We start from the raw sequence: 26,370 nt of genomic DNA, 5'->3' as shown, positions 1-26,370 counted from the left end.
AGTCAAGATCACCGGCAACATTGCGGTTTTTATTTGTCTACACAGTAGTATAACAAAATTAAATTAACTGGGCCTAGATTCCGATGCTGACAAAAGCTTAATCTTAATAGAGGCCACAGCATGATCATCCCAAGGGCATCTTTCGTTAATGGCTTGTGGTGGCAACACTTGGAGAACGTTCCAGTGATGCGCTCAACCTTGTGTAGACGGGCCCCACCGCGGACAACTCCATTCTCGGACAGCCCATGTGATCGCGTAAAGGCTAGTTCTGTAGCCATTGTTTAATTACATCGATGACTCACTCCACCAATTGGTAGAAGATTTCCCGCCACGGAATACGACAAGATTTACAGTACCGGGCTAGGCAAAGATTGCTAACGTCCTTCCAAGGTAATCTTGTTATGCACATAGTAATGGACACATAGCCGCCTGATGTCTGTGCGATCGACTTTTTAAAAAGCGCATGTTGTCTAATTGGCAACCAGAAATGTTTACGATATTTCAGCTTCGTACGATCTACATTTGCTCGCGACGCAGCGTGACGGAGCTTTTACGGACTATCGTGGAAGCGATGATCTACCCCTGCTGCAGGTCACGCTATGTCGATTCAAAGTAAAGCTGAGATGTCTTAACATTCAACTTTACTCTTGAACTTTCAGGTAGCCCGTCATTCCTTCGCTGCGGTTGAGAATCTGTCTGCCAATCCCAATTCGTGGTATAGCATCACCAGATTTCAATCCACTCAACCAGCTTTTTGCAGGACGCCTGGCCGGGAATTTGACAACTAAATGAATACACGATACGACAGGAACTCATTATTACGATCGCTTTCCCTCGCTCACTCGATAGGACTGAGAAGAGTGAAGGGTAAGTTGCGGTGGATGAGCTGCATAGGTAGGAATATAGAGCGCAGCAAACTTTCTGCCCCCTTGGTCGGGACTTGTTCTTAAGCATTACGACAGTCTACATGAACAGCCATGAGGAATACTCGGGACAATACCACCAGAAACCTTACGAGGAAATGGACTTTGTGATCACGCTCGCTTCCGGCGCTGAGTTGATAGGATGCCAGGTTGGCAAAGGGCTACCTCGGATTTGTTTCAAATTATCCAATGAGGATCTGCCCTCCCATGAAAAGTCCACACTGAAGCCCGACTACGGGTGTGATCCTTAGGGTATAAATCACCCAAGTCGAGTGTTGTCGCTTCAAAATATGCCTTGGATTGTTTCGACAGTGTCAATGAGCTGCGCACGAACGTACCCTCATCTTCTTGAAACATGAACGCCCTAATTCAAGAAGTGCAACAAGACCGAGAATTTGTTCATAATGGCTGCCACAAAACTCAGCGGCTTGATCCTCATCATCCAACGGAAACTAAATGAGAAGCCAGGCGCGACTTGAGGAACCAATACCAAACATCCAATTTGTCCAGTTTGCGTGGTCTTTCTGCTGCCAGTAGTTCTGAAGAATAATGGCGGCATTGATTACATTCACACAATGTGTTTCCAACCAGAACTCCTCCAAACATTCACTGAGAAATGCCCTCTGGCTTTCTGAGCTGCACTCTAGGCCCGCAATAAAAATCGGCCAGAGAGCGCACTTAAAAAGGTCAAGATCGCTGCGCAGAGAACCAAAAGTACGAAGTAGATCGTCGATCAGATCAACGTTCAACGGACGTGTCTCTTGCATAAGAGTACGTAGCAATCGCTGACCATAAATGAGAGAACTGATTCTGTAAGCTTCCGACAAAGTGCATATGGCGTTTTCGCACGAAGGAAGGCCCTCCGGCTGCGGAGACTTATTGCCCAGTGACGTGAATCGAAGTTTTGAATGAGTTCCAATGTTGAAGTGATATAGCTTTTGTGGGCCTGCACGGAGGCTGCTTCGAAAGACTCTAGTCTGCAGATGATATCTCTTTCAGCGGATAGAAACCCAATTCCCTGAGCCAAAACCACTGGACAACCAACAAATACTTGGCCTAGGGTCTTCTCTGCCTTTTCAGCACAATAAAATAGATTACTCTTTGGGCCCCAGCTTGATCCATATCTCGAAAAGGTTGCCCCTAGAACCTCAATCCTTGAATCGATTAACCAGTGAGTTTGGAGCGCGAATCTGAATAGAAGAGCTCACATATGAATTTGCTTCAAGAGTGTATTCCATCACCCCGGTCACAATTTTGTCGCTATCTGCTGCCTCTGTGTCTAAGAGGGCACGATTGGAGGCGATGAGGGTTTTCGCACCCTCCAAATGAGTCTCCCAGCTGTCGTTCCCAGATTCGAAGAGGTCAAGAGTAGTCAAAAGAAAATGCTGGCCAAGGTGATGTTGACATCGGACCGATCTGGATTCTGCAGAGAGAAAGATAGTTCCTCTATGGCTTGATGTTTGAAAAGAAACGCGGTATGGTTCGCGCGGTGAAAGCCGGGGATGTTTCCACCTGCGGGAGTGGAGAAAGCCCGAAAAGTATTCGCAAAGTGACGAGCGGCGAGAGCGAGCATTGCCTTTTGCAGCAAGCTATGTTGTAAACACAAAGGGACGAGCTTCCTGAATGGATTTTCCGGGCTGTCACGTATCATGAGTAGCTTGCAAATACGTTCATGATCTGATGAATGCGTCAGCGTCTTCTACTCTTGTTAATTTTCCCCTCTCTTCTGTCTCAGCTACGACCCACAATAAACGATGTAGCCCTGGCTTGTAGGATTCAAGTCTTTGAGAATCGGATCTTGCATTTCATTTGGCAGGCTTATTAGGCCGTCTGTATGACTTTTTATATTGCCAATTGATGGGTTAAAAGGACGCTGACGATGGTTGAACGTCAAACAAAGCACGAAAACCGCAAGAGCGAGAAACCTTACCAACGAATTTGGGGCATTGAGGCCTAATGAGATAGTCGCCGGCGACCCACCAAATGACCGGCCCTGCATCTGCCGCGGATGGCTACACCTTGAACCCACCGAATCGGTCTCTTGTCGAGACAGTCCAACCCGGCATTCTGGCACTTTAAACAGGGGATACCGCACTTATCGCACTGGACGCGGCGTCTGCGGCATGTCCAACATTCCTCGTGGGCGGCATGTTCCATCGGAATTGCTCATAAAATCTATGATCCGGAATGAAGTAAGAGTCAGCAATTTGTTTCCGGGAAGTTGCCAAAAGGATCGTGTGAGTGCCGGGAATTCTAGACCTTGCCAAACGCGGGTTCGGGGCGGTTTTTATTTTTCCTACCCGCCCCAACGCGAGTTTTCACTCCGCAACCCCGCCCGCGGGCTTGTGGAAAACCTTCACGGGTATCCAAACTACCCGTGAATGGATAATGGATACCCGTGAATATACACAATTGATACGTAATATATGATTAGTCATTCAACGTATTCCTAGTGATTTGTTTTGATATAGGTTTCATATTGACAATACGGTCTATCATGGGCATAACCTCTTGCGACCCGAAATATCTAACGTTCATGGACGGCAGGTATTTCTGATTTAAACCGGTTGTCTCACCCACCCGGTACCAACTAATGCTATATCTGGATGCCTCGAAATTAAATGTGTACTCAGGAACAGCATTGATGAATACTGCCGAGACCATGAATTAGCTAATTCAGAATCACATTCTTCGAATCCACCATGGCTCCAATGAAGGCCAAAAACCTGACTATCCATAGAGTCTTTTCGTGTGCAGGAAGCTTTTGGAACACATTGAACGATCGGCCCGGAAACCGGGAAAGAAAACGGCACTCTGGAAAGAGACATATACGGTGCCATGCTCGTGGCAAAGCGAAAACCGAAGGCCTATTACGAGAAGACGTATCGTGATCACGGGTTTCTCTACAACACGGCGGCTTTACTTGCTCCTCGAATATGAAGAGGCCGATCGATATCTCCATGAGTGTAAGTATACCTGGCTCAAACTCGGGAAACCAGCCATTATGGCCGTGGCTCCCTAAATGACACTACCTTACAACGGCGTCTTGCTCAGTTTTGCTCAGGGAGCAAGGGGTGAGCACTCAACGAAAAGAGCAAGTCACGGGATGTCTCACATAATCCTGTGTGTATGCATTTCATAGTCTCTCCTAATGCCGAGAGACTCGGTCAGATAGCTAGGATGATCGATACAGGCTCTGTTAACGCATTTGGTGGTCAGGCCCTTGACTTTCGAAGAGACGGGCGGAACAGGCTTAGATGCATGCTCGAAATCGCAACCGGGGATAAAGGTCGCGATTGATTTTGTTGGAGTATAGAGCCGTTATCTTGAAAGCTTTCCAGAATACTCTATTCGAAAAGAACCATGCAATTTTGACACTTCCAAGTCATTGGATCCGTTCATGATATTGAATAATACTACATACTAATTCTTTAGTTATCGTTACGCCATGGAAACGATGAAGGGTTACTCATGTCACACAGAATGTTTTGGTTAAGGTACCCAAAGTCGTACCACCCGCGCAGGTCGTCGATAGACCCCAGGTAAGGAAGCATGTCCAGATTTTCACTCAATGTATCAGCCTCCGATCTCATACGTCTCTGACCTTCGCCTCTGGAAAGAGGGGTACTTTGCTGGATTTTTCACTGACGCTTGGTACTTTGGATAGCAATCCCAAAACATGATGGGCGATTGTCTGAATCTCTCTCACATTTTCTCGCCGCTCTCGGCCATACTTCGCCTAGTTCTTTGAGGCATCCAATTGTCATTCGGATCTGATTTCTGGCGATCATCATATCCTTCCTTCCAACAGGAAGTTGCAAGCCGACAACAACGCAAGCGTGCCTTCGCTAGTCATGCAAGTGACAAAGGGCGTGTGGTGGAACTGCCGGGCCGGCAACGCTAGGAGACGTATCTGGGCCTCGACTGAGCGTAAAACGCACACAGCGTGAACGTTGATGAGATCTGTTCTAGGATTATCTGGTGGTGGCTCTCGAGCACAGCTTGAGACGTCCTCCACGGGGTTAAATCTGAGGTTCGAGAATGGTCGGTGCAAGCAGATTGCGGTTCTGCGATTGTTAGAATCGCCCCTTTTTTGCAGCCCTTGGAGAAATATCACGAAGACACTTACACATGAATAAGCAAATTGGCTTGGAATAGGAGCTCATTGACCTCCCCTGTTTTGCTCATGACTTGCTTGCGGCTTTCCGGCAATAAAAGCAGCCACCCGTTCAAGATCGAGTCAGCAGTTTGAATTACAAGCATCGAGTCTTCCTTCATCGCAATCTTTGGGGCCATGGATACTGCGAATGCTGTACATCTTACAGCGCCAATGAGATATGCAAAGGATGAAAACTCAAAATTATCCGGAGCGAATTCCCGATTTTCCCAATCTTGTATGGTTTTTGGCTCTGGAATATCCTGGATAAAGTCAGCTAGTTAACTGGAAATGGCCTTAAAGTCCTATTTGTTATACATACGCCTGACTCGTATTCTTTCTCTTCGCAAGGCAAGCCCACGGTAGATTCTATATCTACCACCTGAAAATTCGTGGTTCCTTGAGTCCCCGCATAGTAAGCATCCAGAATGTACAGGGTCCACCATGTTCTCCTCCAGCACTCTTGTAAGATGAGGTCTCCGGCTCCTTGGGTCGTGGAAAATTCTTGGCAATTCATCTGCAAGTCAATGGCTAAGCGAGTCGCCTGGTCCATTTGCCTCCTGGCTTCGGCTTTGTAGTCATACCAAAATAGAGCAACTGAATATAGAAGGCGACACTGGACCATGATTGGGTCCGTTGATGATACTTGAGAGAAGCAGGACTCGGCATAGTCCTTCAGCAAGTCTGACCATCGTCGCGCACTATAGATATACCCAACCAGGCGAATAATAGCTATCAGCGGCATAAGAGTATCTTGCTTGCTCTGGTCCTGATATAGTCTCATCAGGTGGTTTTGTGGAGGCAGGAATGGGTGGAATGTATGGAAATTCCTGAAATAGGAATTGATCAGGACATCATTCGAAAGACTGCAAGGCGAAACCTGAGTGGCCAGTGGCGACGATGTGCCGGATGTTGCATCCCCAGTCCTGAACCCGTCGAGCAGACGATGGCCATTGAACGTGCCCGCCTCAGGGAATTGAGACAATCCTACTCCTTGGGCTAGCTGAAGATCTGTCGGGTACTGCGGACTAAATTCTTCGATCTCCGTAGTATTGGCTGCAGCGGCTATTCGTTTGCGCCGCTCTGCGAGGGCGGCACGATCTAGCCCACCACGGCGCGATGGAGCATACTGGCACTGCTTGCCCACTTCAGTACAGCGACTGCAGCACGGTCGCTTCCCGTCGCATTTCAAGTGCCGCGAGCGACAATCTAGACACGCAAGAGACGAACGTGTTGCTCTGCCATTAAGTCTTGGCGTTTTTGGATCCATGAGGGTGAAGTAAAAGGAGATCGTGAGATCTCGTCAACGAAGACGGGTAACAGTTGAAGCGCGGGCACTCGGGTATCCGTGGATCCGCTGGAAACCCTTATTGCTGCTATCTATGGGAACCCGGAACGCCAGATAATATCGGGAGAATAGCTGGCTAGATAGCCGATTTTCTCACGAGCGACCTATAAAATGGATCAGAAAGACCTAGATGATATTCCTCACACATTGTCCCTAAAATACCGCTTGGTTACTATTGACTCAACACATCATCTATTACCACCCTCTTGCCGACTCCAAGTTTCGAATATAATGACGAAGAAAATCGTCATTATCGGTGCTGGATTCGCTGGTGTCTGGAGTGCCCTGTCGGCAAGCGTATGCTCGACCTTCGAAGCCAAAATCAAGGCATTGAAATCTTGGTCATTGCTCCTGAGCCCTCCTTGGTCATTCGTCCGCGACTCTATGAGGCAAACGCTTCCGACATGACCCATCCTCTTGGAGCTCTCTTTGAAGGAGCAAGAATTGAATTTCTTCAAGGCATGGTGAGATCTATCAATTACAATGCGCAAACTCTGGACGTCCGGTCCGCTTCAGGCGCCGAATCGACTACCAGCTACGACCGCCTCATTCTAGCAGCTGGAAGCGCCGTTATCCGGCCAAAGAGTATCCCCGGAATCCGGCAACACACATTTGACATTGATTCGCTGGAATCTGCAACGAAACTCGAAACTCATCTGCGGGATCTCGCTTCCCTTCCACCAAGCCCGGGTCGCAATACCATCGTGGTGTGCGGTGGTGGTTTCACGGGCATTGAGCTGGCAACCGAACTACCCAAGCGTCTTGGCCATATCAGTGATTATCGCGTCGTTCTGGTTGAAAACGCAGACCAAATCGGCCTGGCGCTTGGACCGGGACCCCGCCCTGTCATTACTCAGGCCTTAGAAGACCTCGGAATAGAGGTCAAGGCTGGGTCTCCCGTTGCGAAAATTGACCCCGATGGCGTTTCTCTTGCTTCTGGTGAGCGTATTGAGACAAAAACAGCTATTTGGACTGCCGGGGTAAGAGCGACACCCCTGACGCAGCAGTTTCCCGCTCCTAAAGATGAGCTGTCTCGCCTCCATGTCGACCAGTATCTTCGAATTCCTACAATCGAGAATGCCTTCGCCACGGGAGATGCTGCGTCTGCTCTTGCCGATACCAAAGGACATTATGCCCTTATGTCCTGCCAGCGTGCTCTGCAACTGGGTCGCGTGTCGGGCCATAATGCGGCTGCGGACCTTCTGGGCGAACCGATGATCGAGTACTCCCAAGCCGCCTATAATTGCTGTCTGGACCTTGGCTCCTGGGGTGCTGTGATCTCTGCCGGTTGGGATAGGAAGGTCAAGCATACTGGAGATGTAGCAAAGCGAGTGAAATGTTATATCAACCAGCAATTGATCTATCCTCCCCGACGATTCTCAGGAAGCGCTTACTTTGGCGAACCCTAATTGGCCCGACTCTGATCAACTATTCGAACAAATGCTGCAAGCTGTGGGTTAGAATTGCATGGCATAATACAACACAAGAGTACTGAGCGGTGAGGTGGGTAGATTCATTGACTACGTCGAGAGACATCTTCCATCTTCATCTTTGTTTTTCGGGCTGCTATTCGTGTATCTATTCTAGCATTTTAGTATATTTGAAGATTTTCGTACCGTATCTTCAAATCCAGAATCTCCAGACATAGTTGTGTTTTCAGAGCGATGAATTGTATTGCTATTCAGAAGGAAATATTACGTTGTCTATATAAAAGAAGGACATGTTGATTTCCAAGCAACTTACTTCTTCGTATAGATACCTCGGGATTAATTCCGTTGGTTCGGTGTGATTTCTGATCTCTCCCAGCCTCATGAAACCAAAAAATGCTTCTTACTGTAGACCCAGAAACCAAAGTCTTTCAGAGCCGGCCATGGTCAATGCTTATGATCTGCCTCTCAAAGCGCTAGCAGATCGATTCTTTCAGATCTTTGTTAATAAAGTCCAGATATCCTTGCCATTCATTCAACAAGACCTCTTTGTGGAGCAATATGAGCGCTTTTATTATGGGAGTTTTCGAAATCCCAGGGATAAATGGTTGGCAATCTTCAATCTGATCATGGCCATTAGTTGCGCGTTTTGTCGGCTTTCTTCGCAATACACGCAGCAGGTGGCCGACAAAACACTCTTTTCTGCAAGAGCTAAATTGCTCAACGTATCTGACACTATTCTATATGATCATGACGATTTGCCAGCAAGTGCAAATCGAGGCCCTGATTGCGTTTTTCTTATTGATTGTCTCGCAGGTGAACAGGTATGATATCACCTTCGATCCTTGGCGGCGTTCTTCTGATTCCCCGACATGTATATGTCAGAATTAATTTCTTCTTAGGTCGTGGAAAATCATTGGTATTGCCGCACGTTCGGGTGTCGCATTGGAAATGAATCTTAAAAAAAAACGACACACTTGACGTAAAGTCCCGCGAAGCTCAGACAAACTTATGGTGGTAGGTTGTTCGCTTAGAGCATCTTCTCTCTGTCATGACTGGGCGAATTTCTTGCCTTCGAGATGCTTCTAGCTCTGCGCCTCCACAACTCCCCTGTCGGCCTTTTCTCATGCAGGCCTCTGTACCCTCAACCCAATCAATGAGCCATCATTGCATATGCAGGACCTACAATGGGCGATAAAATTAAACAAAGAGCAGATGGAGTCTCAACGGAACTTTCTGAAGTCCATCATGCCCAGTCCATCGCTCTACTTTTTCTACATAGCTGACCTGTCATTGATCGTCCATGCTATTACTAATAAGGTATATGCGACCGACATTTCTCGCACAGGATAGGGTCGCGTCGAAAGCCGTATATCTTTCTACAGCAAGAAAATGGATTGGTGGGCGACAAGTTTACATCCTTCGCTCAGCTTCGGAGATAGTGACCTAAATCACTTGCCAGAAAGTAAATCTTCTTTCCAGATCTCTCTCGCGTTGCACTATTACAGCACCCGGATTGTACTTAACCGACCCTGTCTTGACCGGCCAGCTTTTGACAAGAATAGCGGCATACGGCTCGCGCGGTCACGTTTTAGCAATAATTCTGCCTTGGCATATCTCCAAGCTTTTTTAGCTGTCTTGATGCTGTTACCTGACGAGCCGGATCTGAATTGATGTTATGAAGATGTACAATGGTGGGATTTGTTACATATCCTCACCCAGGCGACTATTGTTCTTTTACTGAGACATTTCGATCGGCCCAGCACCCACAAGACCGGAGGAAGTTGCAGTCCCTGTTGAATCAACCAAGGTTGTTGTGACCAATTTGAAAAAGGGACTTTCCTGGCTGCATTGCTTAGGAAATACTTCAGAGGCAGCTCGACGTGCTTTCAAGTTTTGCCACAGCTGTATTCACCGAATGGCCGCTACGAAAGGCCTCGATCTGAATGGTGTACCTCACCAGTTAGCCTTGATGGATCATCAAAAGATACGTCACAAGCAGATATGGAGGGTACTCAGCATGAAAACCAACCAGTTTCTTATCTGCAAAATCCCAGGCCAGGAAATTACCCTTATTTTTCTAACGGCGAGGAAAGCAGCGGCATACTCTTCCAAGACCTGCAAAGTAACCAGGGCCCTATTTATGGCCCACGCACCGCGTTGGCAGTCGATGATTCTGATTACGGTATGTCAGAATTCTTGCCACACATGACCGACACCGATGGAGATATTGAAGAAGCACTGCTTCATATGATGGGATATTTTCAATGATTATCTTGCCTAGGAATATACTTCATTTTTATCCAGGAATATACTTCATTTGTATCCAGAATTACGCATCAGCGAACCCTCCTATGCATCTCCATAATCAACAAGATCATATAGACAGCCTGTATCCCATGGCAGTAACATATACAGAGCAAAGCCGCTGGAAGAAGGCAAATTAGCTCAATATATACTTCCTATAGATTCACAAGAATAAATTAGAGTGAAGCAAACTAACACGCTAACTACAGAGACACAGAAACCATACCAACATCCGGTGGGTCCTGACCAGCGAAGATAATCAACTGTTGGACCTGGCCAAAGAGCAGGCCAGGGCCGCAACATAAGAGGATACCACCCCCAAGTACAGGTACCCGGAATAGTCAACGACACTAAATATCGCACGATCCCAAGCAGCCGCCAGCAAAGGCTAGCCAGAGAACGTTGTAACGAAATAGGTCATTTCCATTGTTGCTGATGCCTTGCGCGGAATGCATCGGCTTAGGCATCCAAGCCTTCACCTTCTGTCTCAGCTTCCTCTTCTACTTTCTCCTCAAGCTATTGATTTCGTCAAACCGCTACTAATTTCTTTGCCCGATATCACTACATCGTATCCTGATCTCTGTGAGTATCTCAGAACCGTCACAAACGTAGGGAGACACGCGAAGCGGGTGGATGCAGCTCTTCTAGGAAAACACACCCGGTAGCTGTGTGATCGATTATCGTGGAAAGAAGCGAGCGTGTTGGCCCAACTCCGGACTGGCATGGCTAGATTGAAGGAATATCTCCATCGAATCAACGTCACGAAGACGGACCAGTGTGCATGTAAACAGGCCAGAGAGACTGTTGAGCTTTTCCTCTTTCGATTTCGGAAGTGGACCGCATACCGTACGGAAATACTACAATGTACCCATCCCCACCGCGGCAAAAGATTCTTCTTCCTGGGCGGAAAATCGCCGTCCGATGATCAGAACTGGACGACAAACTTGGAAGCAGTGCGAGCCTTAATACGGTTTGCAATCGTCAAAGGCCGACTCGACGCCGCTTAGCTATGTCGACGAATACAACCCCCCTCCCACCTCTAAACTAACCTACATCAACCACCTCATACTGGAACAGGAGATGCGCTTCAACTGCCGAGAATAGTATGTTGAACACTCGAAGAAGCGCCTTCAAGCCAGCCTACTAACTAAATTACTAACCCGCGAGGACCCGCCACGATATCGATAGCTGAGATGACATATACTGAAAGGAACAATGTATGGGCTCTAAGGAGGCACAGCATATACTATGATATGTATTGGTAGATTAGTGATAGTTGCCCTTTCGGTTTAGCTGTCGGGCATTAGAAAATTGTATGTGTGTGAGGAGCTCAAGTACTCACAGAGATCGAGATACGACGTAGCGTAGCAGGTAAAGGAAATAGTAGCGTTCGACGAAAGTAATAGCTTGAGGAAAATAAGAAGGAAGCTAAGACAGAAGGCTAGATACATAGGCGTAAGCATGGATGCCTAGATGGGTGCCATAGGCATAAGGCATCCACGAATGGTAACAACACCAGTTCGTTACATTTCCCTGCTGTCCCTGCTTTGGTATGGACTATAGAGTTCGGATGATGCAAAATAGCACCGCAGTGCTTTTACATCACCTTAAGTTACCCAGTAACAAAATGGGAAACCTGTTCGAAATCAGCCTATATACCTGCTCGCTGACCCTTTCGATCCCAGATAGTAGATTGATGCTCAGAGTGCCCGCTCTGTGTCTGAATCCACCAATCGACAAATTGCTCTTTATTTATATCTTCGCATATGACGTAGGTTTGCGCTGGATCTGTAGAGCGCTTAAGAGATAGAGGGGATAGTCAGAGGCAAAGGAAGGGGAGTTATTTGGCTTGCAGAGTGCTCGGTCGCGATACTTTCGGAAAAAAAAAGGACGAATTATCAAACTTGCCACTATCCAAAAGGGGTAGATCTCTAATTGTTGAGATATAATAAGAGTTAAGTGAGAGTCTTTTGGGTTTGATACTTGAAATTTTAAAGCTACAAAGTACAGGCCAGGATAATTGCAGATTTGTTTCAATAGAAGCCCGAAAATAATACGAAGCCACGCAGTAGAGGGCTCGGGCACCATTTCGAGAAATGTACACCAGGACACTTTTCTGTCTAAGATGTTGTTTAGGGTGGGTCGAATCGCCTTGAGACTTATGTCTTGATGTTTTTATTTTATTTTTACTTTTTGATATATATTTGTCCTGGGGGATTTAAAAAGAAAATGCTCTTGGAAAACGCCAAAATGCCAGTGAAATTGTTGCCACGTATCGACAATTATCGCAATCTGAATATGCTTCCATATTGCTTCTGAATTGAATAACATAAAAATCCAAGATATTTGTTGAGTCTATATTGCTGGAGGGTTATTAAAGAATATTTCTTTCGTCGATTAGTGAAAACGCGTCGGGCCACTAATATCGAAATTGCACCGGATCATGAATTAAGAAGACGAATTACACTAGACTTAGTCGGAGCTCACCTGTTGTTTAGATCGAGGTGGCAAAAATTACTGAGTCAGTCCTCTCAAGTTTTTTGCTTGCTAAATCAGGCCATGTCAACATCAAATGCAAACTAGCAGTATCTCGCGCTCCATTGATTTTTCTTCTTCTGGAAAAGTTTCGGAGTACGGCTCAGCAACGGCTATAGCGAGTAATTGGCGCTACAAAAGACGAGACGAAATTCCTTGAAGTTTCTCTTGTCCCTTCTGAGCCCGCACCACTCAACTTCCCCCGTTGGGCGCTGAGATGGTCCCCCAGTTCTAGGTGGGTGGAAGTGTCGGGACTTCCTGGAGTGATGGTCATGGAGGGCAAGCCCTATCATGAGCCGACTCTTCGGGAGGCTTTGAAAGACGTCTCGCTGGTTTTTGTCAACACAAACGGCTTGGTCATTGGTGAAAAAGCCGAGATATATTGGGGAATTCGCCTTTACGAGCTCGCTCGGGAGTTCCGTGTGAAGCGTTTTGTCTACGCCGGTCTAGAGTGTGCCTCGAAGCTTGGAAATTTCAACGCTAACTATCGGACAAGCATTCTCGACGGTAAAGGGAAAGTGGTCGATTATATCTCTCGCCAACCTACCGCTCCGACGGGATGGTCTATTCTGACATCGTGCCCATATGTTGAAGGCCTTTCTGAATTTCTCCGGCCTTTACCGGATCCCTCGGATCCGGAAACCATGATCTTTGCAGCGCCTCTAGGAAACGGAAAGTGTCCACTCATTCATCTTGAAGACTACGGTCTATATGCACGATGGCTGTTCGACAACCCCACAAGAAGTAATGGTCTTGAATTGCATGTGGGCACCGAAGATATTGCGTGGAAAGATCTCGCAGCGGTCTTTACAGCGGTAACGGGTACAGGTGCAGTCTATCGGGATTTCACTTTGGATGAATCCTTCCAGCTGGGCATGTGGCCGAATCCAGAGGCTCTACTGGGTGTTACCGGCAGTCCTGACGACTCTTCCTGCATGACTATTCGGAAGAACTATTCTGGGTTTTGGAATACTTGGAAAGATGATCTGACGAAGAGAGATTATCAGCTGTTGGACGAAATCCTGCCAACAAGAGTGAAGAGTGTTAAAGAATGGATGGAAAAGATTGGCTATAGAGGGAACTATGCATCTGTTCTGAAAGATCGCCGTGACGCGGCTAGAAAGTGAAGTCGCTGCGACGGCCTCCTTTTTACTAAGAGATGGCGATTTACATGATTTGATTGGAGGCAACTCTCGCGCAAATGGACGCCTCCTTATTCCTTCTGTAATATGGCCCCGCAAACCTTTATTAGAAATAATTTCTTAGCTGCAAACTTGAAAAGCTCAACAAGCCTAAAAGTGTTTAAATCGCTTGGAAGATACAAAAAAATGCTACGCTTTCGGCATGAGGCCTAACGTCCTCATTGACCAACTAAGTTCCACCTATTGTAGAGCCCAATATCTCAAAGCATTGACTCTGATCAACACCCGCCTATTATTCACATTCTGTTTTGTATTCGAAACCGGTACTCTGGTTTCCTTTTATCGGTATCTTCCTGAACAATAAAAAGGCCCTCTTTGAATTTTCCTATGATCGGGAGCAAAGCGCATATCTTAACATTCACCCTGGTGGCATCAGACAAAACAACCAAACAAATAGCGGCAAGTTACAGCGCTACAAGATCATTCGTCTTGCAGTGCGAGGCCGCTGGAAGACCAGTACCTGGCATTTTTGGGGAGTTATACCGCCGCGGACTGGTATCACGCAGATGCCGGATATGATCTTGCAAGGAAGTGTGTACGGGCCTAAATTCGATAGATATCGTGCACACGGTAGTATTTTAACGGGGGGTTCTACCCCAGAATTTACACAGCAAAGATAAGATGCCAAACTAATCTAGTAACAGTAAATCTGATCATAGATTGTAATGAATTTTTCGTTATGGGCTGTACTAAGATAGAAGATATGTAAAGATATGAGGGGTCTTTGAGGACTTGATAAGGTATGGCAAAAGTGATGAGAAGAGGATCAGAGCTAAAATGACCTTACTTGTACAGCCATTGTTTCGTTGGCAAGTACCCTTGCCGGTGCCCCTTCGCCCAAAGCAGTGGTATGGGACCACGGTTTCAATTCGATCTCTCTGTGGAGTCCAGCTGCAAAGCAGCGGCTCCATTTCTGTCGAGGATGATGATTCGTAGTTTCTTCGATTGTAAAGGGATTGACGACTTCAGCATAGCGACAAGTGTTGTCTATTTTAGTCAAAGTAGCAAAGCCCTAAAGAGGATCTTGCCGATATTCAACGAACCAATAGTGGCTAGCTGGAGCGATTGACCTACAGCCGTGATATTCCAGTATCCGGAAATCTTGGTGTCGAATAATAGCTTCCGTGATATTCTCAGCTAAATTCTGGGGCGCAGCAGCTTCCGTTGACGATGAGGGTAGGGTGTCTCGCAGAATACGCAAAGCCAAGAAGCCACCGTAAAACTCGAAACTTATCCTAGTTTTCGTCATGTTCTCTTCCGTAGACCCGATGTCGTGGAGGCTGACAGACTGAGACAAGAGTAATCTAGCGTTATCCATTTGATCGGCTGGCGAACCCAATTTTGGCCGGGGGGAAAGATGGTAGGGCGTACTTTAAAGGATCAACGCATACCGCGAAATCTGGTAACGATTTAATAACCCTTTATATAGATGTTGTTCAAAAATGCCAACATAGCCTCTCCAAAATGCCGCCACTTAGATCATCCAAATGTCAAGGGTCTCTTTTGGTTGGCTTTTTCACTAATCCGAACATCTGAGAAACATGAGCAGGCTCTATTCATTCGTATGGACTTTCTGACACCCCTCCCCTTCGCCTCGCTTCCCTTATTCGCCACTGGTTTCATAGTCGGCACGGCTGCTTGTAAATTTCCTTTCTTTTCAATGTTGTCTCCAGGATGTCGAAGTTATTTTATGCATGGTATTTGATGGAGCTGAGCAAACCCACGGCGACTCCAATCCGTATCGACTTTTGGCAAGGAATCATGATCATGAATTCATGTACACATTCGGCCGGCATTCGGTACGTCATGCTTGGGGGATTTTGATTCCTGGATGAGACTATTCTTTCAATCAAGCTGAATGAGCTTGCTTCTGATTCAATGCCTCATCGAATCAAAATAGCTCATCTCAGACCTTCTTAATTCGCAAGAGGCTGGGCTTTACAGGGTGGAAAGAGTACGATATTCTTCCTGCTGGTAGGAAAAAGACGCTACGAAAGCACCATTTCTCACTTGCAAAGAATTGTGTTCGCGGTCCCGGCAACGTCCATCCATCACTCTGTCAGCTTGATATGCCCTTTAGCTCGGATCCAGGGGTGATCTGAATAACGCAGTTGAACTCGCCGTAAGGATGCTTGTGATATCGGTCTGAATGCTCCTCGTTACTGTCCGTGTATAAAGTTGTGATGCTGAAACAGTGAGTTTGGTTGCTTGGTCAACATAACCTGCTTCGGCGATATCGGGGCCATCAACTTCGCCCACAGCTACCCAGTCATGATTGTCCACAAGACCTTTCCAAATGAGTGAAGCGAATCTCTCATAGTACTCGTTGCCGGGGCCATATTGAGCATTCAATCATTCTTCAAAGTCTTTCCCAGGGGTGCTAGAATATGTAACACCAAGACTCGTCAGCATATTGGGCCAAAACCAAAAGGAGAATACAGAAGTAGGCAAGCAGGCTTGGAGACAACTTTACGTTCTACTGACAGAGTTTTAACCTCGGCGAAGATTAAACAGGCAGTCTCAATGAGCGCAGCCTTGTTGGGGTATTGCGATGTTCTGCAAGGCCAAATGACATCTTGCTAATGGTGCAGTAATCGATGAATTTTTTGTAGTAGCAGCCGGCATTCATTTTCAACTTCAGATCCTGGCGGTGACAAAAGACTTTCTCCGAGTACCAAGAAAGATTTCGTGATAACGGGACAAACCGAAGTGATTGCGTACCTACATTTGCTAAGAGTGCGTCCGAAGTCAACGTAATGAAATCGCAAAGGCCGTGATGGTATATAGCGGCCTCTGACCGTTCTTTCTGCCTCCTTGTGTCTTTCATAAGTGTTGCAGACTTCAATATCAGAGACCATATTGCATGCACCAAATAATGCAAAATTTTTCTTGATTAGATAGTGCTATCTTTTTGAAAGGTCAAGTCGCGATAAGTCTTCAAGCACATACTTCATAGCGCCGGCTTCTCGCCACAAATAATAGCTCTGGTAAGGTCGGGTGTCTTTACCTCATAACTGAAAAACGCGTTTCACTAGCATGCACTAGGATGTACGAGCATGAAGTTATACCGCTTCGAAACCAATTACAATAAATTACTGTCAGAGACGGATTCGGACTTTCGGAGCGACAATGGTTATATTTCGATAGCAACTGGAGCTTTCCCTCCGTGTAGGGTGACTCCAATATCGCAGATCTTGCCGCAGCTTTGCAATTGGTAAAGAGTTGACGTGTGGGTCTAGATGCCCCAGTCTTGATGCCCCACTCGAGACAACTTCCTTAAAGGGTGATCTTGCGGAATGCAAAAACATTCAATCGATGAACCTTTTTGCATGTCACTTGGACATCCTTTGGGAGGACGTCACGGTAACAGTACTCTTCTGAGACGGTTTGCCCATAGGTAACGTAAAAGAAGAATCGCCAGAACAATCATTACTCGCCAAAAGGGGAAGTTGTTTCAGGTGGGTCTCATCGATGCGAATGGTTCCTACATGGCAACGATCTGAACAGCCAAAAAATTACCTTGAAAAAATGGAAGTCACATGGTGCGCTTTTCATCTAATTTGGGCATTTGTCAGCAACCTAATCTATCCTGGATTGAAACTTTCTAAAAGCATATCTTGAGGAAAGGAAGAGAAACGGCTCCATATCTGTAGTAAAACGGTATGGGGGCCTTTCTGCCTAAGGCGGTGTCCGCCCTCGCAATCGCATCTCATCACCGTGATCTATAGTTACGGCCGTAGCACATGGTTTGAAGGTGGGCTCTGGCCCGTTACAGGACCCTTCTTCTCATCCTGACGGTGGTCATAGCGACATCACCATCCGTTCGACCATGACTCGATTCGTGCGTGAGATAGACCCGAAACGCCCTTCATACCTGTTAAGTACCTCACATTCCTCAATAGCATCTAACACTTCCTGCGTAGTTTCCACATAACCTACCTATATTACTAATAGTCCATTCCTAAAGCACCTCCCTCCGTTCGTACCTTATAGTCCAGTAGCTCCTTAACGATATTCCAATTCGCCGTCGACTGTTAGGGAAAAGGCTACGTCTCGTCCACGATTTACAAAAGCAACGGACCCGTGGTAGCAGGTCGTATAAGATCCACATAAAACACAAGAGTACCGTCTTGATTGGGTAATAATAAGCAGCGGCCTACTCAAACGGTAAATCGCTCCCAGTGAAGGGCTGAAGCCGATTAGATTTAGCCTAACTAGGTCACGAACTGTTTACAAAAAGCTTGGAGAAGAGAAGGAGTGGAACAAGCGAAACAGTAATGGGAAGAGCGGTCAAGGGCGGCGGCAGAAGAGGAGCATGCGAAGCGAGGCCATATCGTAAAAAACAGCTCTAACCCATGTACCTCAGGATTCTCAGATGTCTCAAGAAGTATGCATAGCCTGCCCCTTAGCAGAGTCCATTGCAGCCTCCAGTTGATAAAACGTAGTTGATGGTAAGTTCGCCGTGGTCATTGATGTTGTTGTCACCACTGTTGAAAAAGACAGGGACCGAGCCACAACGGGTGCAGCCGTGATTCACAAGGTCCTGCACGAGCTCCGGGATCAAGCTTCCCTGGATACCGCCTGTACCCTGGAGGAATGCACAGAGTCCATCACCAGCTCCTGCCTTCCAACAAGCAATTCGTTGCCCATTGAAATACGTTCGATTGGGGTCGATCTTCTGCACGGATGCAAGGATGTCGGTCGACCGTCCATCTACATTTCCACACTGAGAGCTGCCTTGGCAGTTGATACCCAAAGCGGAAACGCTAAGAGCGAGAGCAGGAATCAAGCCGAGAGAATAACGCATTCTGCTCTAGTAATTTAGACTTTATCTCACGCGATGTGTCTGGATTTTTTACACTATACCTTAATTCTGTTTGAGGACGCTCAAGACAAAGTTGCGGTAGAGATGGTACCTGTAACCTATGATATCTTAGGATTTAAAAAAAAAGATGAATTCTGGAGACATGAGGAAGGGACATTCTCAACATTATATAGGACACCTCGGCAATAAGTCCGTGGGTTCCACTTATCTACTTTTGCCGTTATTTCCTATATCGGAAAATAAGCAAAGTCTACCTTAGACTAAAACAAGGCAAAGCTCAGTGCTGTCGATGGGATTCTTCACCTAGACCAGTAATACTACTCATCACCAACACCGCCCTCAGTTGCGCTAGTAGCCGCCCCTTTACGCCCTCTTTCGACATGAATTATCTACTAAGATAGAATTACAGTGAACTCCTACTTCCGCATTATCCACCCTGCAGTATAATTTACGAGTCTAAGATAGTCGTGCTACCAACGGTAGAACGGTAGAATAACTTAAGCTATATGAGATGATCGCCAAAAATCACCTCTCCTTTTAGGGAGTCAAAACGCCCGAAGATGTTATTTGCTTACCGAAGAACTGGCTACCGGACTCATGCGGAAGTGCAAATGCGAATTCATATCGACTATCTAATGTCGTTAACGTGTTTAACCAACTAGCTAGCCAACCTAACGCCACTAACACTAGTTCGGATGGAGAATACCACCGCCAGGATTGCACTTTGCCTTTTTGAGTAGTTGCAAGAGAGTGCCACCGCTTACACGAGCGGTCGTAGCTCTATTACTAGTGTGGGTGAAGACCGCCAGCACGGAGCTTCACCTTGTTTTAGTAGTTGCAAGAGAGTGCATGAGTAACCAGTTTTCCTTTATTTGCGCACTCCTAACGACAGTTTCAATCAATATTAATTTTACAACCACAGCAATATCACAGATTCCTCAAGGCAAAATATGTAATATTACTTCTATTGATCAATTAGCAAACAGGCTGATTTCTCAATCTCTCATAGAGAAAAGAGGGATTTATTAGTTCGACCCACAGAGGTGACCGGAACATATATAAATAACAGTAATTTATCAAGGCTAATCAGCAATTTTATGCGTCTTGACATGGCTTAATTAGGATATTGATGCTAAAACGGGCTCTTGGCAGGTAACCCGCAGGGTACCCACGGGTATACGGGTATGGGTTTGGGGTCTCAACTATGAACCCGACCCAAAGGGAGGTCTAGCCACGGATTACACGAGTGGCCATAGCTCGATTACTGGTATAGGTGGAGAATCCCATCGACAGCACTGAGCTTTGCCTTGTTTTAGTCTAAGGTAGACTTTGCTTATTTTCCGATATAGGAAATACGGGCAAAAGTAGATAAGTGGAACCCGCGGACTTATCACCGAGGTGTCCTATATAATGTTGAGAATGTCCCTTCCTCATGTCTCCAGAATTCATCTTTTTTTTTAAATCCTAAGATCTCATAGGTTACAGTTCCATCTCTACCGCAACTCCGTCTTAAGCGTCCTCAAACAGAATTAAGGTATAGTGTAAAAAATCCAGACACATCGCATGAGATGAAGTCTAAATTCTAGAGCAGAATGCGTTATTCTCTCGGCTTGATTCCTGCTCTCGCTCTTAGCGTTTCCGCTTTGGGTATCGACTGCCAAGGCAGCTCTCAGTGTTCTGATACAGGCGGACGGTCGACCGACATCCTTGCATCCGTGCAGAAGATTGACCCCAATCAAACGTATTTCGATGAGCAACGAATTGCTTGTTGGGAGTCTGAAAATCATACTGGACTCTGTGCATTCCTCCAGGGTACAGGCGGTATCCAGGGAAGCTTGATCCCGAGCTCGTGCAGGACCTTGTGAATCACGGCTGCACCCGTTGTGGCTCGGTCCCTGTCTTTTTCAACAGTGGTGACAACAACATCAATGACCACGGCGAACTTACCATCAACTACGTTTCATCAACTGGAGGCTGCAATGGACTCTGCTAAGGGGCAGGCTATGTATACTTCTCCAGACATCTGAGAACTCTGAGGTGCATGGGTAAGAGCTGTTTCTTACGATATGGCATCGCTTCGCATGGTCCCCTTCTGCCGCCGCCCTTGACCGCTCTTCCCATTACTGTTTCGCTTGTTCCACTCCTTCTCTTCTCCAAGCTTTTTGTAAACAGTTCGTGACCTACTTTGGCTAAATCTAATCGGCTTCAGCCCTTCACTCATATCTGGCAAAACGTGGGTAGCAGCTGAAGCACCACAACGATTTAAGTGAAATGGATTTAGTATCATTGAGAAGTTCACATCCAGCGTACTCTAAAACAATTCCTTGATTTTTCTAATATTGAAAATTGGTGGCAGAGAAGGCGAATTGCTTTCGACCAATAGAAACTCGGACGAATGGAAACTCGGACGAAAAACCCGGACGAAAGTCACGTGATGTCACGATCAATCCACCAACTAGGCCTCGCCAAAACCCGCCCGCGAAAACCCAGCCTGTTGGTTTATTAAGTGATGCTAGAGCTGTTAACGATACGATATCGGCACTGTTTTCCCATATCGTCAATCGGCATCGTCAACTTCGAAGTCTGCCGATATCGTATCGGCAATCGCGATCGACAGTTTAAGAAATTGTCGATACGATATCGGCAAATTATATTATCGTCGGCGATATATCGCCACCGGTAATTGGACAATAAGAGAATATTTCCTGGTCCTGAGACATGGAAGACCCAAATGACCCGATGGGCCAAATGAGGATGGTGGAGGGGCTGATGGTGAGAAAGAGGAGACCGGAGTTGGACGACCGGTCTGGAACTGACGGTTCCAGGTGTACAGTGTTGTTGGGGGCGTCGTGAAGTAAAGACGGAAAGCTTCGGAAGACCACCTTCCGAGAGCTTGGATGTGGTCACTTCTCAGGCCCGAATCGTGAGCGTGTTGGGCTGCCCCTTTCTATAACTATGACCCTTAAGTCCTGTGGTATCTTCCCCAGAGCGTTTGAGCTTGGCGATAACGGCACATTGGGAGGCAGCTGAGGTGAATAGCCCGGAGGAGAGCGTAAAAAAAAGGAGCAGTTGAAGGTTGTGAATCATGGATGAGTAGCTTGGAAAGGCCCTCAACGGGGCAGGCCGCGTCGTTTGTCGCTGCAAGGACAATATTGACACCTTCGTGGTTTCGGTCGGTCTTACTTCTCGTTAAAGTGAGGAGGATGTGGTCCATGGTAGGGGAGAATCTGATATCCCCAGGTTGACTTAGTAGCAACGAAGATTTGCGTATTCCTTTGTTCAGCAGCTGAGTCTGTCAATTCCCCGACCCGACGAAACCCGGCGAAGGCGACCCGGGCAGCCATGGCAACCGTATTTGCTGGGAGTACGTTGTCCGGACGTAGGTAGGAGCTTTCGAGAGCTTTACCAATTCCCCAGTCACCAAGAGAAACGGTGAGATCGCCTTTATCGACGACCATCTGGTGGTGGTCTAAGGCCATTTGCAGGATACACTCCTGCCACTTATATGCCCTGGCAAGGTCACAAATGCGGCGGTGTAAAAGGATCATTCCACTGATGCATAGTGAGTGCTTGGCAACGAAGAAATCACACCAGATAGCGATACAATTGCTGAAGCAGTGGGCCCACAGGGATGCCTCATTACCCCAATCCTTGATTGAAACTACCTTGCGGAGGAGATGTGGACTTTAAGTCGAAGGACTCGCCATCCGGTGCCGTGGCCTTGAACTCGGGGCTGCGAAGTTTTATGAGGTCCTTCTTTGGGCGGAAGGTGTGTTCGAAAACGGCTATAATGGCAGCACGGTCGAGACCGGGGAAGCAGGGGAGGACTGGCACAACAAGCGACGGGACCCTGCCGTCGTCGACATCCTCCTCCGTGGTGAGGTCTATACGTGGGCGCTTGCGCTGCCCGTCGCCTGCAACAAGGGAAGCGGACACGGTGGACATGAATGAATCGCGTTCGGTATCAGAGAGGGAATTCCAAATATACTCCAGTGGATGGAACAAGGAGCCCAGGGTGGTCTGTCCCCCAGGAGTGGTACTGGGGACCTCGGAACTATGTCGCACCATTGCAAAATGAACTGTTGAAGAGGAAACCGCTGCGAAGAGATCCCAACTCGCCTTCGAAACGGCGATGTTCCTTTCGAAGGAGAGGATATACGAGCAATATCTGTATGCAATTATAAGCACGGAATATTGTGGACCCGACGCAGGGGGAAGGGGGCTTTCAGCAACAATCCCGAATAGAACATATCATTTACTTTTCCCACGATTGTCGATTATAGAATGCTCGGAACATCAATTTTATTTGTGGTTATCCAGTTGGTACACAGTAGGACCTGCCCACAGGTACAGTACATGTCTTGTGAACGGGCTTTTCTCCAATACACCTACCTATTGAGACGTTCGATATTGCAGATCGCATGGAGGTACATGTGAGCTCACATCATACGTCTTAATTATACGAAAGGATTGGAAAACGTATGCATCGATTACTTTCGACGGTTCCTACGCGAGCATCATGCTCTCCGACCATCATTGACCATATCCGTCTATCCAGAGCTAGCAGGCTTTTTCAGGTGACGATTCTGTATACCAATCCAGTCATTCAGTAAGCCTTTTTGATATGGCAACAAAGCCATGAGAATGTCATATCCTACATATTCACAGATAGTGGAAGCCCTTATTGCTTGACTTTTACGTGACAAGAGATTGGATTTGAGAAGACACCTTGCCACAATTAGCATATCCCACACGATGAGCATGACATCAACCCCGAAACGCATTCTACTAGTGGGAAATTGGGTTATGAGTAGAAGTAACGCGCACCCGAGAAACACCCAAGATCTGAACCAAGATGGAAGCCTTCGCTCTGCTCGACCTCTCAAGCTTCATAGCTAACTTTGCCTCGACCAATCAAGACCTTCCTCTCATTTGTTGTAACATGTTGTCGATGGGATCGCATGATGTATCAAAAAACATGTTCAGCTCTATTTCAAATTCCTTCGGATCTATCACCGCGCAAATCCAAATAAACTCCATTGAATACTCAAAGCAGGCTGGGTTTGCGTTCCATGATGACACAAGCATGTTAAAAAGGGGTCCCATAGTGGTCGATGGAAGGCAAACACAAAGGTACCTCGAGTCGTGACAATTTGCTGTCCGTTTCCCCATATTGATCATCTCGATTTCATCGGTTGGCCTTGGATCAATGACAACCAAATCTAAGATCCAATATTCGGTTGACCAATTATAGAAAAGTGGAAAGCTTTTCCCGGCCAGGTAATTTTCAAAGCGAAGCATGCTTTCCCCGGAGTTTGGAAGGTCTTTTCCATTCTGGCAAGCCAAGGAGAATAATCTTCATATCCGTCAAATTTCCTGTATGGAGAACTCCGACCTGATAATCCTCCGGTTTCAGATTCATCAAATGTGCTGGAAGCTGTGTACTGAGCTTTCCATTCTCAAGAGTGGCGAAGTTGCCTGCCATGTCAGACCGGTTAGAAGGATGATCCTGTGGCATGATAGTGGAATGTAAGGTAGTATTGATGCTCTGGCCACAGAGGTTTGACTGCTCCCATTTCCAGACAAGCTCCTCAGTTTTTGAATGAAGGACAGGAAACCTGTTCACGAACACTTGCGAGGAGTGTTATTCCGCAAGGTGGGGCTTGTCTTGTTGAGGATTAGCTTTCTCGTTCGCAATCGCCAGAAATGATGCACTACATAACAATGGGTCTTTTGCGGAAGAGATTCAAGTCAGCTTTGAGTATCTATACGATAGCCTGCCATCATGATCCATTTCCTTGTAATTATTAGTACCAGAAGCGGCCAGAAGAGTAATTCACTTAGGCTGTGTAAGGGAAGACTGGCGGTTCAAAGGTCTGTATAAGGAGAGCGCACTTTTATAAAAGAAAATTAAGACAATTAGAATTGAGGTAACTAAATGGAGAGAAGAAACCCCCAAAGGAAGCCATGCGTGAATGGCCGCAATTTTTCCAAATAAAATTCTGAAATGTGGTGGCGAGGGACTGTAAGTTTAGACCATCCAGTCACCATTTGTCCAAAACTATGCCGTTGATGCTCTAACGAGTTATCACCTGTACAGAACCCGATGCTATCCATGACCGAATTCGGGCCTTTCTCAAGCCCAGTTGACAGGCTTGAATTCGAAACATTTGTAATTGTGGAAACAGGTTTTCAGTCTGCCAAAGAACAGCTTTTCGGGGTCTTTGCCAGGTTAGATAGGGTTCATTATAGCCGTGGGATGAGCAATGCTCACCCAGCTTACAATATTTACTTTTGCACAATTACTCTGAGCACGGTAAAGCATTAATCCGTTATTATATCCCATGGTACGGTCGAACATCTTCCAATTGTTCCTCCTGGTCGGATTAAAAGATTGGATTTGCTACTTGTCCCTGACCATCAAGTCAGTATATTTGATCCACCTCCTTAGAACATATTTTGCCATAGGTCCAAGAGCAACATAAAAGGCATTCATATGAAATTCTTCTGGATTCTCATCCCGAGAAAGTTCCTGCCACGCTTTAACATGAAACATTTCTGAGACCACGACACGATCAGGCTTTGATCGCATAACTTCAGGGATTCATTTGAAATCCTCTTCTAGATCTTGGATCAGATGCTTGTTGTAAAGCACATTTGCAGAGGTAGTGGCCAATTGATAAATGGTACAGCTGGCGGAAAGCTCGATCCTCAAATCGACCAGAGAGATTGTTGGAAGAAGGAGGGGCCTTATGATGGAATGCCTGTGTGTAATAATTCCCATCTCTGCGCTGTTGCTGACATTTATCCTTTGGGGCTTCACTGAAGCAACCCGGACTTCTTCGTTCTGGAATGCCTTTTGAAGGTCCAGCAAGACTGCCTGCAGCTATCCCATTGAGAGGTCGGAGGAGAATATCGGGGACCTTCTTAATTGTACCAGCACGGTAGAGAACATTAACCCGTCACGTAACCAGTTCTTCTTCGACTCGTAGCCCCGTATGTGACTAGCACCAATGCCCATGAAAGCGTAGCAGAGGAGAGCTATGCTGGCTCCTACCTCAAACAATCCGCAGGGGAACCAAGGCTGTCTAAAGCATGTCCGAAGAAGGCTAGACTCTTGCGATGCATATTTCCCGAGGAAGAACAGAGTATATATGATCTGAATTTCCAAGTATTCACATGACATTTCATGCAAAGCCCTGCGATCGGTCAAAGCGTCGCGGATATCAGTGGACCGGGACTGCGACAGACTATATTGCAGGAAGAAGCTTTTTTCCCAGTCCTGGACTCTGCGGTAGATGATGGCCCCTAAGGCACCTGCACTCTCAGGAATCATTGCAGTGACGAATAGGTAGCTTAGTACTAGCAAGAGCTGATGCAGGGTGTGGGCTTTATCGGCCGAGGAAGTGCCAGATACCAGAATTCGGGCACAAAGCCGAGGCGGTAAAGGAACCTGGCCTGCCGTATTTGCATGGATTTATGTTCCCAAACTGGAATGGAAAACTTTAGACACCACACGTGCCTCGATCATCATTCCAGTAGGCGAGAGAGCTCCCAGTACAACTTGGAGACGGTGCAGACCTATTCGGTGGATGCTAATATAATTGAATACAGCAAAACCGTGTGAAGGATAGCCTGGATGAAACT

At 46.7% G+C, this 26,370-nt stretch overlaps 6 protein-coding genes across 6 annotated transcripts; 3 read left to right on the top strand and 3 right to left on the bottom strand.

Moving 5' to 3' along the window:
- Positions 1–967: 967 nt before the first annotated feature.
- N7509_000250 (uncharacterized protein) lies at positions 968–1,174 on the top strand (the record flags this gene model as incomplete). The annotated part of the gene is made up of 1 exon (XM_056624897.1): positions 968–1,174. One exon carries the CDS (start codon positions 968–970, stop codon positions 1,172–1,174), a length of 207 nt encoding a protein of 68 aa, XP_056493479.1.
- A 3,180-nt stretch (positions 1,175–4,354) lies between these two features.
- Positions 4,355–6,349, bottom strand: N7509_000249 (uncharacterized protein; the record flags this gene model as incomplete). Its single annotated transcript, XM_056624896.1, has 4 exons — positions 4,355–4,535; positions 4,865–4,990; positions 5,053–5,342; positions 5,402–6,349. 4 exons carry the CDS (start codon positions 6,347–6,349, stop codon positions 4,355–4,357), a joined length of 1,545 nt encoding a protein of 514 aa, XP_056493478.1.
- Positions 6,350–6,726: 377 nt separating this feature from the next.
- N7509_000248 (NAD(P)/FAD-dependent oxidoreductase) lies at positions 6,727–7,836 on the top strand (the record flags this gene model as incomplete). The annotated part of the gene is made up of 1 exon (XM_056624895.1): positions 6,727–7,836. The coding sequence occupies one exon, from the start codon at positions 6,727–6,729 to the stop codon at positions 7,834–7,836; it is 1,110 nt and encodes a 369-aa protein (XP_056493477.1).
- Positions 7,837–12,962: 5,126 nt separating this feature from the next.
- On the top strand, positions 12,963–13,823 carry N7509_000247 (uncharacterized protein; the record flags this gene model as incomplete). Its single annotated transcript, XM_056624894.1, has 1 exon — positions 12,963–13,823. One exon carries the CDS (start codon positions 12,963–12,965, stop codon positions 13,821–13,823), a length of 861 nt encoding a protein of 286 aa, XP_056493476.1.
- Positions 13,824–18,303: 4,480 nt separating this feature from the next.
- N7509_000246 (uncharacterized protein) lies at positions 18,304–18,705 on the bottom strand (the record flags this gene model as incomplete). The annotated part of the gene is made up of 1 exon (XM_056624893.1): positions 18,304–18,705. The coding sequence occupies one exon, from the start codon at positions 18,703–18,705 to the stop codon at positions 18,304–18,306; it is 402 nt and encodes a 133-aa protein (XP_056493475.1).
- Positions 18,706–21,902: 3,197 nt separating this feature from the next.
- N7509_000245 (uncharacterized protein) lies at positions 21,903–22,791 on the bottom strand (the record flags this gene model as incomplete). Its single annotated transcript, XM_056624892.1, has 2 exons — positions 21,903–22,275; positions 22,367–22,791. The coding sequence occupies 2 exons, from the start codon at positions 22,789–22,791 to the stop codon at positions 21,903–21,905; spliced, it is 798 nt and encodes a 265-aa protein (XP_056493474.1).
- Between the last annotated feature and the right edge of the window lie 3,579 nt (positions 22,792–26,370).

Source organism: Penicillium cosmopolitanum (assembly GCF_028827165.1).
Source record: "Penicillium cosmopolitanum strain IBT 29677 chromosome Unknown utg000003l:1.0-3747932.0:1.0-3751027.0, whole genome shotgun sequence".
Lineage (NCBI taxonomy): Eukaryota > Fungi > Ascomycota > Eurotiomycetes > Eurotiales > Aspergillaceae > Penicillium > Penicillium cosmopolitanum.
Note: the sequence above shows the minus strand (reverse complement) of the source record. Positions and strands in the feature narration are given on the sequence as shown.